This window comes from Monodelphis domestica, chromosome 4 (assembly GCF_027887165.1).
Source record: "Monodelphis domestica isolate mMonDom1 chromosome 4, mMonDom1.pri, whole genome shotgun sequence".
Lineage (NCBI taxonomy): Eukaryota > Metazoa > Chordata > Mammalia > Didelphimorphia > Didelphidae > Monodelphis > Monodelphis domestica.
The window spans coordinates 42,809,300-42,830,776 of NC_077230.1; the positions used below are offsets into that span (position 1 = coordinate 42,809,300).

Here is a 21,477-nt window from a genome sequence, read left to right on the forward strand (position 1 = left end):
GTTTTTTAATGCATAAAATGAAATACATAGGATTAGAAAGAAAACCAATTATAATGAAAATATTTTAAACAAACTCTTTTACCCAAGGTTAAGAACCTTGACCTAATACAACCCTATAATGTTACAAATAAAGATGATATGACTGTAGATGGACAAATGATTTTTCTAAGGTGACACAGGTAGTATCATGGGTAGGATTTGAACAGGGAACACTTTCAGCTGAGGTCAAAGTATTCCCTTCTTGTTATTATCAGAATCTTTAGCCAAGAGGGTGAGTGAAAAAATACTAGGAAACCCGAGTCTGCCATACCCAACTGAGCTATCTTTTAAAGTGATGCTCCAATATTCATTCTTTTCATTCTAATCTTCACCTCAGGCTAGTTTCTTCTTATCCTTACAAGTCACTACCTTTTTATGAATCAGCCTCTCATCTTCAAAGTCAGATTAGATGAGTTACCAGCCTACTCCAGGGAAAAAGTTGCCCTAGTTCATTTCACACACAATGGCAAAAATAATTTTTCTATGGAGGGATTAAATGCAAATGGAATTTGCCATTGGAAACTAATCTTCCTCTCTTCTACCAGGGCAAAGGAATTCCTGAAAGGGGCAAATCTATTCCACTTGCCCCTGAAAACTTTGTTGTCTTGATTCTCTGGTCAGCTAGTGGGAGACTTCAAGCTTCACACTACACTAGGCAACTAGGGTGATCACACATGTGAGTAATGAGGAGGCTTCAGTAGCCTGTTCTTATGACCTGAGGCCAGAAGCACCATAATAATGACAGTCACAGCAGTCTAAAAGGCAGATATAGTCACAAAAGTAGATTAGACTGAGATAGTCTATGTTTGTCCTGACATGGGGACACTCCTCCCCTTCACTCTTTCCAGGTCTCCTTTAGGTTTTGCCTTCCCCCATATTGGCTCTTTGAGAATGTAGACCACCTTGTTTTTATATCCCTAGCACTACATAACAAATTCTAAGTATTTAATAAATAACCTACCTAACTATCCATCCATCTATCCATCCATCCATCCATCCATCCACCCATCCATCCATCCATCCATCCATCTATCCATCCATCCATCCATCCATCTATCCATCCACCCATCCATCCATCTATCCATCCATCCATCCATCCATCCATCCATCCATCTATCCATCCATCCATCCATCTATCTATCCATCCATCCATCCAGCTATCCATCCACCCATCCATCCAGCTATCCATTCATTTATCTATCTATTTGTCTTTCTATCTATCTACCCTAGTTCAAAATGTCTAATTTGCCTTGGGAACTCTGGACCTGGAAATAGAGGAGATAGAAAGGGAGTAGGCCTCCAGCCCTGGGAATAAAATCCTCCAACTGTCTCCTCTATAAATTGCATATTTCTCTTTGACTTAAAAACTTAAAACCACTTCAAGAATGTTTATGGGGAAAAGATTGAACACAAAGGAATAAAGTTTTATTAGAAACCACAGATTTGGTATTTGGTGTTCTTTGGGGTTCAACATCAAAACCACTTGGTCCAGGAGTTAAAACAACCTTTAAAACTTGTTTTAATGCCTATCTGCTTTGCCCTCTGAGTCCTATTTCATTCCATTTCCTTTGCCTTATTGTAGCAAATACTCCTAAAACTTTTAAAATATTATTTCTTTAAAGACAAACAATCTCAATTTTATCAGAGAAGTTACTCAGAGGGGAAGAAATAAACATTTAAAAGGAAACAAGAAACCTTCATCTTGGCTTCATTATTAGCTTTTATGATCTGACCTCCATTTTAGCTGAACAATTTCTTGGTAAAGAAGAGAAGGGGGGGAGAGCCACAGAGAAGATTTTCTGGGACAGCTCATTGCAAAAGTGTTGTTATTGTGATTGTTTTGAAAGGACATTTTTGACTCAATACATTCTTCTTGCATTTATTTAATGCTTCTACACAATTTTGTTTGCTTTACATCATGCCCACCCACTTATCTCCAGTGCACCTCAAACACTGCCCTAAATTCATCACACTCATCCAGATACCAATCTCTAAGCTGCAGCAAAAACAGCAAATGGATTGGATATAATAATTTGTAAATGCCCTTCCAGGCTCTCTCTCCTCATTCCCCCACACATTTCTCTTTGAATACTCCACAAATGAACCAGTAAATGTTTAGGGAACTCTTTTGCCATACAAAGCTTTGGACTAAGCATTGAAATACAATTGCCCAGGAAAATGGACTCCAAACTAATTAATCTGGATGGGGGGAAGGGGATCCACTGAATATACTGAGGAGATAGATGGAGACGCTGGGTCCAGACTCCATGGCTCTCTCAGACATTCATTCTCTCCCAGACCCAGAAAGAGCCAAGCTCCTGGCCTCTGCTCCCCTCTAGTGGGAAGAGATGGAGCCAACAAAAGCATCTCAGCCCGTGGATTTCTTCGCCTTTCCTTACCTCATCTGTTTCAGGGGTAAATTCTTTTCTTTTGGGAGGTTGTCCTGCTCCTGGCCGAAAGGCTCCCATTGGGATGTTGATGTTCGCCTGTAAGAGAAAAACAATGAGAAATTGGCTGCAGGAAAATAGTGAGTTCCTGGGAAGGCATATTGCTACAGCTAACCTCTCGAGAGAGAGAGAAGGGGGAGAAGGAGAATGCACACACACATTGAATTTTCAGAGGAAAGATGGCACCTTCATGTGTTTGTTGTAACAGAATCCCCAGCGTGTCAATCCAAAGCTATTTATAGCCAACCTCATTATCACCCAGTGGTTCTCTACTTCAGGATTAGATAGTATGAGCTGAAGACAATAATGGCTGTTCGTCTCCTGGTTTACATAGCTTTCCTGTTCTGCTCCCTTCTGTCCATGATGGGAATATATATTCCCTAAGTGCGGAGGGGCAAGCATCCTCTTGAGCCTTATTCAAATCTTTTCCATCCTTCCACATTCACTCGAGATTTTGAACCACAATGGAAGGGAGATTTAGCTAGGCTAGACGTTCTCTCTCCATGTCCTCATTCGATAAAAGTTCACAGACATTTCCAGCATATGAATGAGTCTTTACTCCCCATTATGTAGTCATTTGTGGTAGTGACTGAGAAGGGCAGCAGACTGGAGACTCAAGGCTCCCATATGCTCTTCAGATAATTTAATGTCGTAATTATTCTAACCAAAAGCATGCAGAATTGTAACATTAAACTTAAGCACTCTAAAATTTTAAAATCCTTAGGAAAAATGTTAAAACACTGAGTTTTATAGAGCTATTCATGAATGAATGAATGAATGAATGAATGAATGAATGAATGAATGAATGAATGAGTGATAAAGCATTTATAAAAGGCTGGCAATATGCCAAGCACTGGCCTAAGCACTTGAAATATAAAGAAGAAAAAAGTGAGGCAGACCATGTTCTCCAGATGTTCTCAATCTAATTAGAAAGATGACAGAGATAAGGGAATCAGTTGCAGGATGGATGGAAAGGCCCAAAAAGTCTAAAGAATCTGTAGAGGGCAGAAGGCAAAGCTCAGAGATCCTGAGAGTGCATCAAAAGATCATAGGACAGTATGTCAGGGTCTAGAAATTATAATGGAAAAAGGGATGGTAGAAGGTAGAGTCCCAAAGAACCTTAAGGACCTAGTGGCAGGGCAGATTATAAGACCAAGTGGTCCTCCACTTGAGAACCAATCATTTGGATTTGAAGGAAAAGATTTGAAATTTTTTCATTTGAATTCTTTTACATATATCATTTCACTTGAGCCTCATACCAGTTCTTTTAAGTAAATACTATTATCCCCATTTTAGAGATGAGAAACTGAGGTTCAGGGAGGTTATAATTTATTTGCTATTCAACACAGTCAGAAAAAATATTTAAACTCAGTTCTTCAAACCTCTTGGTGCCTCAGTTTCCCATCTGTAAAGTGAGACCTTTGGACTTCATGGCCTCCAAGGACTCTTTCAGCTTCAAATCTATGATTCTGTGACTCCAGATACAACAGTCTAAGCACTATGCCATTTCCTCCCTCTCAAGTAAATTGAAATATTTGGAAAGTTAAGTAAAAAGGTCTTTATATATCATGGGATTTAGAGCTAAGAGAGAACTTGCAGCTTATCAAGTCTGACCCTCTTAGCCTTAAAATAAGATAGGGGAGGACAGTGGAGGAAGCACAGCACTTAAAAAAACTTTTAAAGTATAAAGGTAATTTTATATTCATAATATGTATCAGAAAACAAAACCTTATAATATGTGGTCACTGTTTTGGTTGACTTATGGTTTCACTTCAATAGTATGATAAAGATAATTTCCTGAACAGAGATAGTAAAGACAATTTCCTAACATTTATGGTAGATATTGGATGACTATATTAGAATACATAGTTTAATTTAATGGAGTATATATACCCTTCCCTCCCCCCCCCAAAAAAAAGTATTTAACTACATTAGGGAGAAAGAAAAAGAGTTTTTGGGTTTTAATGGTGCAAAATTCATTAGATGAGAAATTAAAGATTATATATTTGAAAGATCAATGAAGGGAAGTCATTATAAGATCCAGAATGTAACTTATAAGAATTTTGATTATTCTGAGATCATATTAGTCTATGATTCACATCTATACAGAATCAGCTAGTGATACCTTTGGAAACAAATTTTTGAGAGTTTTACCTCTTTCTCAAACTATGAATGACCTGATAAGTCAATATTTCAGTTCTTCAACTGATGTCTGTTTCTGACAATACAAAGTACACTGTCCAATGGTATAAATTTTAACCCATCTCTGCTCACTGAACCTTTCTCATTTCTGTCTATTGTCCTCTTTTAGCCCCTCCATAGAGGATCAATCAAGGCATAAAACAAAAACTGATTCCCAGGGTCTTGGAGAATATCCTAGATTGAGTCAAAATAGAATTCCCTTTGGAAGACAATATTCTCCAGATATTACTGTCAGTATTAATACAGATTGCTTGCATCAAGTCCAGGAACATTACAAAACTCAATGAGACCCACAGCTACTCAAAAACAGATAAGTCAGATAAACTAAGAGAATGAAGAATGCATATAATAACTAGGGTTAACATAGCATTATATGATTTGCAAAGCACTTTATAAATATTCTCATTTTATTCTGACATCATCTCTCAGAAATTTCTGGTATTATCCTCATTTTGTGTATAAGGAAACTGAGGCAGACAGAAGTTAAGTGATTTGCCCAGGATCACAGCTAATAAGTGTCTGAGACCAGATAAAAATTCAGATATTCCTGACTCTAGCCCAAGATCTACTGTGTTACCTTGCTGTAAACTATCCAAGTTATGACATATAGTTGGATGGGCAGTCCCTTGACAGCACACATAAATCTTGGTTATAGACATTCAGGATAGAAAATGAGATGCAATCAGCATTGGATAAGTGGAGTGGAGTAAACCGTACTGGGGAAATTGTACGCCATTTTCAATAATTCCAGACTTCTTATTTTGGCTAATGTTGCTTTAATTAACAGGAATATTCTCTTACTGACTCTGTATAGATGTGAATCGTGGAATAATATGATCTCAGAATAATCAAAATTGTAAGTAACCTACAGGGTGATGGAAAGATATATGGCAGGTATAAGTAGGTGGATAGAACATCACTAATGACGATTTGTATGCAAGAAAGGACCAGAGGAAATAGGTTTTGAATAATGAAACATATATAACCCAGTGGAATTGCCTATCAGCTCCAGGAAGGAGGAAGGAAAAAGGAGGGGAGGGGGAATCATGAATCATGTAACCATGGAAAAACATTCTAAATTTAAAAAAGAAAGAAAGGACCATAAAAAACATCATCAAAGGCATGGGTGATTAGAAAAGAAGATGGGTCAATCCTTACAGGAAATAAAGGAATAATACATAAGCAAGATAAGTATTTCAATGGGACCTGTGAAATATCAAAATACCTAGAGGAATGCCACTAGCTTGTTGGAAATGCCCTCCCTACAGAATATTTCTGAAAGAATATGGGCAGGAATTACAAAAAAAAATGATAAGATGTAAATGGATTGAGAGAGTGACCATATGAAAGAGACCACTAACATAGAAGCATAAGGAAGTAGAAAAACATACTAGAGCTAGGAGACCTGGGATTTTGTCCTGGGTTTGATATAGATCATTAAGGAAACAATTTTACCCCCTAGGCTCCATTTTACTCATCAGTTAGAATTAGTCATCAATAAAGCTCCATTTAAATTTAAAATTCTGTGATCTAGGGGGCAGCTGGGTAGCTCAGTGGATTGAGACTGGAGGTCCTAAGTTCAAATCTGGCCTCAGACACTTCCCAGCTGTGTGACCCTGGGCAAGTCACTTGACTCCCATTGCCTAGCCCTTACCACTCTTCTGCCTTGGAGCCAATATTGGCTCCAAGACGGAAGGTAAGGGTTTTAAAAAAAAAAATCTGTGATCTAATTCTATGGCATATTCTTCAATAGGATAAAATTAAATGTGAATATGAATACATCAGGAAGAAAAAGTAAAAGTTGAATTTTTCATATGAACAGAATTAGGACACATATGGCCAAAAATTAAATGTAATGTTTTCAGAAAAGGCAATTATATGCAAAACTATGCATTTTTGTAAACTTCTGAAAGAATTGCAATTTTATTACATTCAAGTATATTTTAGTCATATTCTGCTTGTAAAGTCTTACCTAGTTGGAGATTTTCCTCACTGAACAGACAAGAATGGCTTGTAGGTTTTGTAGCAATTATTTGAAATTGTTAGATATTTATATTTGTAAGCTTCTTGAAAGCAGCTGATTTCCTTATGAATACAAAATTCATTGTTGTGAACACTATAAATAGTGGTAGGAAATACTTGACATCGAAAGCTCTAATTTTGTAAACACAGGTAAGAGTAACTAAAAGAAGAAATTGCTGGATATTGTATTCCTCTCCAATAAAATGGGAATCAGAATGGGAGGTGAGGTTTGACAAAATTATTTCTAAGGTCTCTTTTACCTTAAAAATCTGGGATTCTATAGCACTTGCAAATTCTCACATTTATGCTTTTGAAAACTGATTTTTATTTTTTATTTCTTTTGAATTTTAGCAATCCTGGATTGTTCTTACATCCGTGGTTGGAAAGAATACTCAACTGTTTCCACAGAATACAGCTCCTTTGTAAGAGGAGGGCCTATGAAATTAAATATTTGTAAATAGAACACAGAAATCCTCAAGTCAAGAGGGAAGATACTGAGAAATCTAGGGCTCTGGGCCGTCCTCAAGAACTTCAGATGTGTTTATCATATACCAATCATATTTGGAAGGATAGAAGGAGACAAAAATTTATTAGGTACCTGCTATGTATGAGCCACTGTGTTAAGTCTTTTACAAATATTTCATTTGATCCTAAAACAACCATGAGATTTGGTGTTAATATTATCCCCAATTTACAGTTGAGGAAACTCAGGCAGACACTGGTTAAGTGACTTGCCCAGGGTCCCATAGCTAATACGTTTCTGAGTCTGGATTTGAACTCGGGTTTTTTGGACTCCAGACACAGCATTCTATTTATTGTACCACCTAGATTGGATTCAAGTGGGTAGAGAAGTTCCCAATTGGAACTAAACTGGAAAAACATTATATGGTTCAGAGGTTAAACTGAGGTGAGGTCATCCCTTTTGCAACATATTCATTAATTTCTGATATATGCAAGGTTTCCAAAGAGATATGGGAAGCTAACAAATTTGAATTTTTTCATAATTAATAAAGTCTAATGAAGTATATTTGTTGAACACTTGGAGTATGGCATAGTGATCAGGAAAACCCCTAATCTATTTCATGAGTACCCCAATACACTTGTTGAGATGATAGAATATTGACAGGCTCAACAGTGTTGTTCGGAAGAAACAGTGAACTCCTCTGTTTGGTCCCTAGGGATAAAGGCTACATCAAGGACAACTGAGTCTGGGACTTAGACTTACTAAAGAAACCTCTCTGAACCTCAATCTATATGAGCTAGAGGAAATTACTCCATGTGTCCCTCTTTTTTTCCTTTATTTTATTTTTCCTTTACTTTCCTTTATTTTTCCTTTCTTTTCTAAATTTCTAACTCTTGGACTTCCAGCAGTGCAATAGGGAGAGGATCTCTCTTCCTCCTTTGCTACAACAAACAGGGAAAATAATGGTGATGAACAGCAGAAACACAGTCAATAGGAGATATGTGCTTGGGCAGATGAAGCCAAGATTGGAGTTTCTTGAACATTCAATTCCTAGATGCTTTTCCTGTCATCCATTTCCTTTTCAGAGTCTAGGTCAGCAAATAGCAAATAAGAGAAATGAAATTTATTCCAGCCTTGACAGTGATCTTGTAGGGATGAGAGTTCCTAAGTTAGTATTCAGGTGTCAATTTACCAGAGGAAGAAAATTTTCTATAACAGAACACTTTTCAGTGGAAAAAAGGACCACTACCAGGATTGCCCTGCATCTGAAGAACTAAAGAAAATAATGCCCTGGCTGGTTAGGAGATCTAGACCTTGCCAGCCTTCCATGATAATTACTATGAGTTTCATAAACAGCAAGGGTATGAGGGGAATGAGAAGAATCTGTTCAGCTGTCACATAAAAAGTGTGTGACAGACGGTGGGAGGTAAGCAGGTGGAGGAATGAGAGTGTTTCCTCAGAAAATTTTGAGTGTTTTATGTTTCTTACGTTCTTATCCCTGGGTCATTTTCACCTTGTATTTTCTGGGGTGGATTTTTTTTTAACTGTCCTATACCTGATATACTGATTACCTTTGTGGGAAGGAACCCTATTATCCAAATTTTAGGAGAGCCTCCCACTTTTCAGCTTTCTTTTATGCGTTCTCTTTCTCCAATAGACTATAAGCTCCTTGATGGCAAGGACCATCTCTTTTATTTTTTTTTTCACTTTTGTGTCCCCAGCACATACAGCAGCCTGGGACTTAATAAATAATTCATAAAAGCAGATGCTTAATAAATGTTTATTGACTAATTTCCTGTGGATATGATCCACACCCATTCTTTATTTTAGAGATTTCTCTGTTTTAATCCAGGTTAGGGACACAACCAAAAAGAAACAACCCCTTTTTGGTGTTAGGGCCCCAGGTTAAGTCAGAGTCCATGTGATCCCAGAACTTCCTGCAGTCTCTAAGGAACAGATAAATGAAAGTGGTCACCAGCACAACATATTCAATGAAACCGTATAGACGCATTTCCGTAGGATTTCATGTGACTAAATTCTCATGCCCTGAGACTGATGGGGCAGGGATGGGGGTAAGATAAGTATCCCTGCATGTAAATTGACTGCTCACACTTCTATCTCATCTCATGTGAGGGGCAGTTTGAGATAGTGGAAATATGAACTCAGAAGATCTGTACAAGAGTTCCATCTCAGCCAATAACTTACTATGGGCACATTACCTCACCTCTGGCTCAGTTTTCTTATTGGTAAAACTAGGGAATTATATATTAGATGACTTTGAAGACCCCTTCCAGATCCAAACTTTATTATATAGATCTATATTTTGAGAAGGGTCTTCAAAAGAAATGCATAAAACTCCACTTGCCAAAGGCAGAAAATAAGTAAAGACTATTCTGAAAAAAAGTTGAGATGATTATATGAATAGCTTCTTTTGCAGGGAGCTTAATACCTAAAGAAACTACCCCAGAATATTTTATTGCAAATTGACCTCTCCTTTTTTCAGTTATCATTTGTTTTTATTTTTATATATGTCATAGAACATAATATGTAACGTGATAATAATATAATACATATGACTTATCAGTATGCAAAAAATATGATAAATATGCTTATCCAAGAAAAACAAATTCTCCAAAATGTCCAACAGCTTGGACAACAAATGTTCAAAAGTCTATTTTGTTCTTTTTTAACACAAAATATTTTAATGCTTTTGTTTTTATATTTTTATTTTAACTATTTAATATTTTCACACAAGATATTTTAACAGAAATACTATCTAGAGAATTCTGAGTGATAACAGGCACTAAATTATAATGTTCAGAATTCAGCTATTTAGATAACATGTTAGACAGTAAAGAAGTTACAAACCATAAGTTTTCAGATAACTAGGCCCTACTATCCCCTCAAGCTATTATCCTTTATCCCTGCTAACTTTCTCAGCTAAATTCCTGGAGGAAAAAAAGAACAGCTGTCTCTGCAAAACTGTAAAAATTTGGTTTAAGGCATGTCTTCCCACAAAGGTCAGTGTATCAGGTATAGGACAGTTAAAAAGAAAATCCACCACAGAAAATACACTGTGAAAATGACTCAGGGATATGGAACAACATAAATATAAAACATTCAAGTTTTTCCATGGCATCCCCCTAGCCCTTCCATCGCTTTACCCCACTCCCCACCTCCCTGAAAAGGTAAAGACATCTGAAAAAATTCTTCTCATTCCCCTCATAACCTGTGCTGTTTATGAAACTCATAGTAATTATCCTGGAAGGCTGGCAAGGTCTAGACCTTCTGACGAGTCAGGGAATTATTTTCTTTACTTCTTAGATGCAGGGCAATCCTGGAAGGGGTCCTTCTCTCCACTGAGAAGACCCCTTCCTCCATTTCTTCTCTTCTTACTCATTTTTCAGCCCCTCACAGTCTGGCTCTGAGGCTCATGATTTAGCTGAAACTGCTCCCAAAAGTTGTAAATTGATCTCTAACTTACCAAATTGTATGTGCTTTTTTTGGCCCTCATCCTTTTCAACCTATCTAAGTGACATGGTATATAAAACATCAGATCTGGAGACAGGAAGACCTGAATTCCAAGACAGCCTCAGAGGTGACCTTAGGCTGGTTACTTGACCCCGATTTGCCTTCATTTTTTAAACTATAAAAATGGAAACTAATAGTATCACCTACCTCTCAGGGTTGTTGTGAGAATAAGCTGAGATGATATTTGTAAAGCACTTTGCACAATGCATCCATAACTGCTTCATAAATGCTTGTTCCCTTTTTTCTGCTTCAGATGGATATTCTCTACACGCCAAGTTTTCATGCTCTTGCTCTCTTTTGGTTCTCCTCCTTGTCTGACTCTTGCTTCTCAGTCTCCTTGGCTAATTTATCATTCATCTCACACTCCCCAGATGCAGGGATCCCCGAAGACTCCATCCTAAATTCCCTACATTCCCCTCATCCTCTCAGTTGTAAATCCCATCAGCTACTATACATTTAGTTATCATCTCTATGCTAAGGATTTTGTTTTTGGTGTTCAGTCATATCCAACTCTTCATGACTCTATGCAGGGTTTTCTTTGCAAAGTTACTGAAGTGCTTTGCCATTTCCTTCTCCAACTCATTTGCCAGATAAGGAAACTGAGGCAAACAGGATTAATTTACTTGTCCAGAGTCACACAGTTGGTATCTGAAACTGTCTTTGAATTCAGGTCTGCTTGGCTCTAATTCCACTGTACCACCTACCTACCCTATACATGTGAGTATATAGCCATTAACTTGCTCAGTAACTACAAGCAAATAAAGGTCTTTTGGTAACTTCATTTTTTCCAATGTAAATTGAACACAAAGCATTTTATCTCTTTCAATGGGGCATACAGAATAATGAGCCACTGATTTCCAAATGCAAAACAAAACACCCAATAATACACAATCAACTGAGGTCAATGAATAGAAATAGTTATGAAATTGAGCAGAGAGCTCCTCTATAGCTTACAGACTTTATTATAACTGCAGTCACAAAGAAAACCAGACTCTAATATTCCTCTTTTCTTAATGCAATTGAAAACATTCTGATTATGTTCCACTTTTTCCTTTTCCTCTTCTGTAGCCACATCTGCTAGATATTTTGAAAGAGCTCTCTCCTGCCTCACCTGGCATTGCTCATTACTTTTCCAAGCTAGACATTGCTTGTTACATCCTAGAAGCTGGAGGTGGAAAAGATCAAGTAGATCTCTAAGCTAGTCCTCTGCCAGAACTGGGTTGAGTTCCCAGATAGGCGACCTATCTGATGTGAAATTGATCCTACAATCGATCTCAACAGATGGACAGGAGTAAAAACGAATTCCTTGTAAGCCAATTCCTCCACTCTCTTAATTATTTGTATTGCTCTCTGCATGGCCTCCTATTTGGCCACATCTTTTAGATACTAAGGAACCCAGAAACATTAACTGTCTACACAGTCTGTCACCATTGCATTTGACAGAATATGGGTTTTTTTCACAACTCTGTTGGATTTGGAAAGTTGTTATTGAACATTGTGGGGTTCTTATCTGCTGTTGCTTACCAAAACCCACCTTTCTCTCACTCTCACTCCCTTCCCTCCCCACTCTTACTTTTCCTCTCCTCCACCTTCAGGATCTGGCCAACACTTACCACCTTCAAGGTTTTGCCCAATGTGCACTTGTTTTTAGATTATTTTCCATTGATATCTTTTTTAGTTTATAAAAGTCATTAAACCCCTCCCAGAAATCCCTACAAAGATTAGTATTCCTTCTCCATAGTCTTTGCTAACTGGCTGTAGTAGAACAACTTTTGGAGTGGGGGTAATGTTACTTTGCTGCATTTTGGGAAATGGTGGTCTCTTTCCAATTTATTCATTTTATTCATGATCAATGATGTCTTGTAATTTGTTGCTAAGATAATGGGAGCTTCCTTTAATGAACTTCTGGAAAGATGTATTTTCTTGGTAGGTTGCTTAAAAATGAGATACATCCTTAATAAATCTTTGTAAATTGAAAATAAATATATACATATATATTTAGGAATATACACTAAAGCTTTGGAAGGAAGGAAGGAAGGAAGGAAGGAAGGAAGGAAGGAAGGAAGGAAGGAAGGAAGGAAGGAAGGAACAAAAAAATGAAGAAAGGGGAAGAATGAAGGAAAAGGTATGAAAAGAGAAAGAAAGTAGGGAAGGGAAGAAAAAAAGACATACTACCTCTCCCCACTGCAAAAAATAAATTAAGAGACAAGCAAAGAATACCTATTACTAGAGTACCTAATTGGTTTGACTTTAGGGGATTCCTGAAACTTGGAAAGAATTCAAAGCAATAAAATTTCCCCCTCAATATAATTTTTTAAACTCCCCCTCACCTACTGTTCCATATCCAACATGTTTGATCCCAAAAGATTTTCTTCCCTCTCTGTTCTAAACAGTCTGTTCTGTTCAGTAATACCCTAAATGACTCAACCTTAGTCTTATCATCCAGGGCAAAGTAGGTTTCAAGAACATGCAGCCCAGTCATTAGCATAATAGTAACATTTGTTAGAGGGCAAATTTCATTTCTGAAGAGTTTATATATATTACCATCAAGGAGACAATGTTCTTTTAGCCAGTATGTGATGTTTTGTCTCACATAACAAATGAGGGGCCAAGTGGTAGAGACCCTTAGTTGAAGCAGGGAAGTCAACACAGCTGAGACTCTGAAAGTGTCACATAGCAACTTTCTTAGTGTAGTCATATCTCTGTCCATTTAAACTGGGAGATGAAACGTTATTAACGTTATTAACCACATTGAAATTTAGAGAAAAACCACATCAAAGTTTAAATGATGCTCATATCAAGGAATTACAAAATAAAGGATATCAACTAATCAAATGGTTTCTAATTTATGTTTATATTCATCTAAATTATGCAACCTTATTTAAATAATTTTCATTAATAATAATAGCTAAAATTTAAATCGTATTTTAAAGTCTCCATACATGATCTCATTGGAGTCTCATAAGGTCTCTATAAGGTAGGTACTTTTAGTTATTAAAATATTCATCCCATAACACCTGTGCTGTGAGGTACACAAGGACAATGCTATTCTATTTTACAGGGAATAAGGAAACAGAATCAAGAAGGAAAGGCTATGTATTCAAGAGCACATGGGTACTAACTAAGTCAAAGTCTAAATTAGAACTCAGATCTTCAGATACCTATTAATACCCATTCTTTTAAAATTACTTCCTACTTTGCTAGAAGTTTGCTACAAAAAATATACAGTTCTACTACTGTTAGACAGACAGGGTTTTACCACACAGGTAAGTGGTACAAGAAAAAAAATGTCAGATTTGGAGTCAGGAAGAACTAAGTTTAGATCTGGCCTTAAACATTTACTAGCTGCAAAGTTCTGGATAAGTCACTCAAACTCATAAATTTCAGTTTTCTCATCTGTAAAGCGGGAATAATGTTAGCACCTGCATCACAGGGTTATTATGCAGAACAAATGAGATAATGTGTGAAGCACTTTGAAGACCTAAAATATTATTTTTATTCCACATATTCATATGTAAGTAAATGGTCTGAGTGAAGGTGTTTTTTGTTTTAATCTCTCTCTCCTTCAGTGATTTTCCTCAACATTGCCTGAAGTTGACTAACAGAAATTCAGAAAACCACAGACAAAGACACAGGAATATTCAATATCTTCCTTTCAAAACCCTCAATTTACAGGTAAGGGCACAAAGTGTTATTTTCTATCAAAGATTGTCCTCTCTGTGACAATTTGTAATGTATTTAAATAGAACTACTCCTGGGAGGTCATTAAGTGGCTAAAATCTTAGTGTGAATAATTTGCTTTTTTACCCAATGAGCCCATGAGAACATTAAGATATATAGAGAGAAAACAAAGGGGGGGGGGAGAGAGAGAGAGAGAGAGAGAGAGAGAGAGAGAGAGAGAGAGAGAGAGAGAGAGAGAGAGAGAGAGAGAGAGAGAGAGAGATTAAGATAAGGAGAGAGAGAAAAGTTTGTTTTCATCACCATTTTACCCAGGGTACTGGCTAATATCACCCTGTAAAGTTACCAATGAAAAATCTTTCTTAAATTCATGATACCACAAGTTGATGACTAAGGACTTTTTTCACCTTCATTTTTTCATTGCTTCAAAGGGAGATAAACTTTGTTTTATCTCAACATAATGATTTAGTCAATGAAGTATTAAAATGAAATTCAAAGGACCTGGTATTTCTTTTTGCAATGCTATGGTTCTTCATGTGATTTAGAACTAATCCCTCTATATTTCTTTTTTTCTCCTCCTGTGAGACAAAATCTAGTTGCCTTTCTTCCCAGAGAATCTAAAGATAAAATGTGTAACATATATGGAAGCTCTCCAGACCTATCACATTGTTTAGCACACACAAAAAAAAAAAAACAACAATCCCCCAAATAACATAGTTGTGTATATCTGTGCATTGGCATCTAGTTCTTTCTGTCTTCCTGTAAACTATCCAGAGCCATTTTTTAATCCATGCCCTTTCAACCCAGAGTGAGGAATGTTCCATAAATGGAAAATTCAAATTGAATAGAGCCTTAGAGTTACTCTCAAGAATCTCTTAAGCTCAATTTAGGAACAGACAAAGAAAACTTTGATTGTCACTTCAACCAGAAGAGAGAAGTCACTCTCAATTCAGCTTGGGTGAAGATTTTTTTTAAAGGCTGAGCTTAAAAAAGGTATATGACTATCATGGTTCCCAAAATGAGGACTGCTTTCTGAAGAGCAAAAAGCATGGTAGATGGTGCCAATGATATGTATGTCATTTAGTCTCATTAGGGAGCTGTTACCATGCAGATTGTTGATAGGATTAGATGTCACAGCAGTTCTAGCTTCCATCACAATCTGTCATGTCAAATTCTTTAATTGCGGATATCAGATCCAGTACACCCTGATATCTTCTTGATTTCCTCTTCTTTTATGTCAATATTGGAAGAGCTAATACTAGGACATCATGTCCTAGGAAATAGCACCAGCTCAACCCGGAATTCAACAGAATAAATGTCCTACAATTGAATCTTCTGATCTGTTCTAGTGAATTTACTGGTATTTTATTCATACAGACTATAAGGAACTTTGTTATGAGGCTTAATGTTTTCCCCTTGATGGAAGCTGATGGGATGGATAAGTAGCATACCATGACTCACCTCTTCTAGAGGAGGGCAGAGAATCATCAAGCTCATGAGCACCATACAGTTTGACTGACTGGATGAAACCAGTTGGAAAGAAAGTGAGACCATGTTGGACATTACTGTGATGGCTTCTGGCTCCGTTTCATCTACCCACAAGAGACACAGAAATCCTATTCCTCTATCACCTGAACACATGGTTCAGCATGGATTAGACAAAGTGATTTGATTCAGATAAGACAAATGAGATGCTGACAGAAAAGAGAAAAAATGAAGAGTATGGAGCAAGTTATTTCAGCTGGATCCTTGACATGTAGTTCCTAGGACTTCAGTTAGAATTGGAACAAATGCTTTGGATTATTAAATCAATCCATTTAGAGAGCACAAAGTTTAGTGGAAGAAGTCCTACTCACCCAAAGGAAAAATAAGGGAGTAGATCAGGTCAAAGAAGAAAAATAGATATCCTCATAAATTGTCCATGTCTTTATGGCATGTAATAGGAAACAGGAAAATTAATTTTAGCATAATTGTCTGTGCTATGAAATAGTATGAGTGATGGGATGTCATTAGATAGTGATAGTTGTATAGAGACATCTTTGAATTTCAAACATACTTTATATACATAATCTGTTGAGCATCACAAAGCCCTTGTGAAGTAGATTGTATTATTTTATATATGAGAAGAAAGGAGATTAAGACTTCTGAAAGGTCATAGAATTGTTTCATGGTCACACAACTAGTAAGTATGAGGGGCTAGAATTAAACCCAAATCCTCTTGGTTGTTAGGATGTATAGCATTAGTATAGCACATCATCCCACCTAATCTAATTCTTCTCCCCATCCTCATTTTTCCATGGCCATAGAAGAGAAAGGATTGAAATTCAAGTCTTATTGATTCCAAGTCTAATATTCTATCCACCACATGAAGGTACATGAAATAAATGTCAATCACTGAATGAAGAAGAGAAAATATTCAAACTAATCAGACCAAATACATAGTCATTTAGGCTGAATATGCAGGAAATTGGGATATGCCCTATTCATCTAATTGCCCCCAAAAGGCCATGCAAAGTGACACTCTTACTAATCAATTAGATCCATCCTAGGTCTTTGTTTACCATTGTGTATCCAATGTATATTGTACATTTTGCTCCATTAATTAAGAGCTCCATTAATTCAAGAATATGCATTAGGCATGACTGATAAAGTGTTGTGACCCTCCCCAATTCCCATCATGCCCTGTGATAGGATTTCTCCACAGCTCAATGGCTCCCTGGCAATCTCCTTTTACCTATATGACTCAGAAGCAGCCTCAATGGCTTCCCACTCTACTTCTGACATGATTAAGTGTCAGAGCTAAAATTAAAATGGAACTCTTTAAAGCATTACTGTATTCAAGGCAGTCCACAAAATAAAATAAAACTGAAAATGTCCCCTACAGTGAAGGGGATTACCATCATTTTTGTCAGCAGATATCAATAAGGACCCAAGATGGAGTCAGGATGTTGTCTGATAATGAGCCTAATAGAAGGAATGGAAAGTCAGAGTCCCTCAGGGTCTTTAAGAGAATTAGAAAATCAAATTGATTAGGTGTTCAAGCAAAATTTAAAACTTTTCTTTTACTTTATTTCAAAATATATATGCCCTCCTACTAAGGGCAAGCTAGAACAGTATGGCCAAATGAAGACTAAATCAGAGGAAATGAAAAGAAAGGAAAGCTTAAATCAATGAGACAGGCAAATATTATAGAACACAAAATTCCCAAGAACACTTTCCTTTGAGAAAATAGTACTTGTAGCCCGGATCAACCAATAAGCTTGACCACATAGAAACATGAAATTGGATGTATCATTCACTTTCATCTGATAGACTTTTATTTTTATAATCATTTAGAGGAAGAAGAAATTTAAATTCTTGTTCATAAATCCATGTTTTTGTTTTCTTATTTAGAAGAGTTAAATAAAAATAGCTTCTTATTCTTTACTCTTGCATATAACCCCAAGAGAACTTCTCTTTTTGGAGTTAATGATCAACTAGGCCCACTGCAATGAACAAAACTAACCAAAAAGAAAAATGCTTTATCAAGCAAACAAGCTACAGATCCATAGCTATTACAAAAACTAGAAATATTCTTGCTTACCTGAATGGCCCTGACGTTGGATGCTGGCTGTTTCGACATATTCAGGAAGTCTTATTCCTGAAAAACAAGTAAGAAAATGTTAGAGCCTGAAGCATTCAGATTCTCCCCCTTGATAAATTAGAATTTAACTCATGATTCAACTGGAACAGTCATCCGTTTCACTAGCCATATATCCTTTCAGTCTCAGTTTTCAACGTTACTTAGCTATTCTCCTTTCAAATACCTAAGAGAGAGGGAACACCTGAGCTTTCCTGATAAATCATTCATAGGAAGAAATGATGATATCCCTTGCACCTAATGTTAATGAGAGGCAATCAGAAACTCAGAAGGTGCTATCATCTCCTTCTCCCATCCCACCCATATGAGGAGATTAAAGAAAAACCATTGTGGACATTGAGTCTCCATTATTATCCATCACTGTGGCATGCTTTCCACTTAAAGCTAGACTTTGTAGATGAGGGAGGTGGCTTAAGGAAACACTTCTCTCAACTTCTTTAGTACTTTCTGTCTAAAGCATCTCTGATGCTCTTTTGTGGCCCTGGATTATCAATTTTGACTTATATGCTTGCCCACCTACCCATTAGATTATGAGTTCTTTGAGGGTTTTGCCATCTTATCTTTGTATCCCCCGTGTATAACACAATACCTTGCACATAATAGGAGCTCAATAAATGCTTATTCTGGATCATAAGATCATAAAAGGCATTATAGATCTAGAATTGGAAGGGATCTCAAAAGCCATCTAGTCTGACCCCCTGATTTTATAGATGAAGAATCTGAGATCAGGGAGACTAAGTGTCTTGCCCACTTAAGAAAATGTTTATGTGGGGGCAGCTAGGAAGCTGAGTATATAGAAAATCATTCTTAGAGATGGGAGATCCTTGGTTTCAAGTCTAGCCTCAGATACCTCCTAGCTGTGTGCCCTGGGGCAAGTCACTTTAGTTCCCATTACCTAGCTCTTATCACTCTTTGGCCTTAAAACCAATACATTCTAAGATGGAAGGTTAGGGTTTAAAAAAAAAAGAAAAGAAATGTATTATGTATTTTCTGCATTTTGTGAGTGTCTTTCTTCTATTGGATTGACAGCTCCTTGAGGACTAAAGCCTATATCTTATTTATTTCTTTGCATTTAACAAAGTATTTAATACATTACCTCATTCATTATACACAGGAACTCGTGGGCTTTAGTACCAAAAGATATCCTAGAGATCATCCAGTCTAAACCCTTAATTTTACAGATAAAGAAACTGAGAACCTCACAAATGTTGGTTAATTCATTTGGGACTTTGACAAGCATTGTTTCTCTCCTAACAAGAAATCATAATCTTAAAGAACATGTTATTAATCTCATATTTGTATATCATTCAAGGTCATAAAGCATTACCCTTGCAATCCTATGATGTAGGTAGTGCAAGTATGATCATCTCCATTTTAAAAATTATAAAATAGAGATTTAAAAATTGTGACTTGTTTATAGTCATACAGTTAGTAATTGCCCAATGCCAAATTGCTAAACTCAGACCTTTCTACCTTGCTACCATGTAGCATCTCAATTTAATTGAATGTTGTTACATTATTTGTTCAGATTTCTGAGTTCTTCCTTTCTTCAGGACTTTTTTTTTTCATTCTAGTCCACAGGGTGTCAGGAAAGAGCACTGAGTTTGCAGTGAGATAGGTTCAGAGTCTACTTATGTCTTATAATTATTTTATTTGGAGAGGGGTTGGGCAGGGAAAGAGGAAAAAATAATAATAAATGCTTGCTAATTGGAAAAAAATAATTTAAAAATAGGTAAAGGCACAATCCCTCATTTCACAGTACCTCTGAATCAAGAAGAAATATCAAACAGGAGCGGTTACCCCTTTCCTTTCCTATCTTCTGCTTAGAAGGTTTTGGAAAGAGGCTTCTGATACCCAAGCTAAAAAGAGCACTGAAACCCCTAATCAACCTAGAGCCTAGAAGAGATGAAGATTGCAATAATCCATCATAGAGCGAACTTATGGGATCCAGTTGATTGACCTATCCAGCACATCCTCTGAGAAGAACCTAATATCAGAGGAACCCACCAGTTTCAGAGAAGCAATAGCCAAGGCTTGAGAAACAAGCTCAGCAGCCAAGTGACCTACTTGGAACAGAGATTGGCCGTCCAGCCTCCCCTATAAGAACTGAGCTGCCCATACAACAGAAATGCTATGCCCTGTAAGAAGTCAGCCCAGCAACGAATTAGAAACTAGAGGGATGTTCCTCAATTGAGGAATGACTGAACAAACTGTGGCATATGATGGTGGTAGAATACTATTGTGCTATCAGGAATGATGAACTGTTTGATTTCAGAAAGAACTGGAAAGACCTATGTGAATTGATGCACAGTGAAATAGGCAGAACCAGAAGAACACTGTACACAGTAACTGAAATATTGTGTGATGATAAAATGTAATAGACTCTGCTACTAACAGCAATACAATGATCCAGGATGATTAATGAGGAACTTATGAAAAAGAATGCTATTCACCTCCAGAGAAAGAACTGTTGGAATGCAAATGAAGACATATGATTTATCACTTATTTATTTGAATAGATGATTGGGATTTTGATTTTACAAGATTATTTATTTTAAAATGAATAATATAGAAATGTGGTTTACATGATAATACATATATAATCCAGATTGAACTGCTTATCAACCCTGAGGGGGGGAGAGAAGAAGGGAGAAAGACAACATGAATCATGTAACCTTGGAAAAGTTATGTGGAAATTTGTTATTAAAATAAAATAACATTTAAAAACAAAAATCAGCCCAGATGGACAATCGAGCATCATTGATACCCCGTCTTGTAAAATTCATGAGATTCCTCTGGAGAAGAGGAGGACATCAAGACTCAACTCATCAAGAGCTGTAAATTGCTTATGCTACATGCATTCTCACTATGTGGTGCCTTAATCTCACTGTACTTTGTCTATGTTAACTTTCCCCCCAGAGATTGTGCATGTATTTGTGAGAAAGCATACTCTAGGGTTTGGAGGCAAATGTTTTATAACTAGTTTCCTTGCCATGACAGTTGAATATATGCTTTTTTCTAAAATAAATTTTAAAAAATTGTGGTTTTTTTTGAGAAAGTCATCTTCCTTTTGGACTCTGTTTCCTGATCTATAAAATGAAGTTAATAATGCTGGTCCCATCTCCCTCAAAGAATTGCTTTGAAACCAAGTGAATTAATCTCAATATCTCCATTTGTTGAAATCCTCCTTTAAATCCCAGCTCAAGTGCTACTTTCTGCAGGAAATCTTCCCCAACACCCCAAGTCCCTCCTCTGATTCTTTTCTCATCTTTGGTGAACTTTTCCTACACAGAGAGGCCTGGAAAGAGCCCTTCAAATCATCTAGTTCAACTATCTCATTTGTAGACCCTTAGAGATGCTCAAGGTCACACAGTTTGTAAAGGGCAGAGATTATTTTTATACATAGATTTTCTTATTTCACAGCCTGTGCTCTTTCTAATATTCCTTGTCCCATT

At 36.8% G+C, this 21,477-nt stretch overlaps 1 protein-coding gene across 2 annotated transcripts in view; it reads right to left on the reverse strand.

Moving 5' to 3' along the window:
• Positions 1-21,477, reverse strand: part of SMPX (small muscle protein X-linked) — a 91,241-nt gene that overhangs the window by 61,627 nt on the left and 8,137 nt on the right. For both annotated transcript variants that reach the window (XM_007493426.3, XM_007493427.3), the window contains 2 exons: positions 17,966-18,022; positions 2,439-2,525 (listed from right to left, as the gene is read on the reverse strand). In XM_007493426.3, coding sequence (XP_007493488.1) covers positions 2,439-2,525; positions 17,966-18,004 — 126 coding nt within the window. In that variant the 5' untranslated portion in view covers positions 18,005-18,022. The remainder of the gene's footprint in view (positions 1-2,438; positions 2,526-17,965; positions 18,023-21,477) is intronic.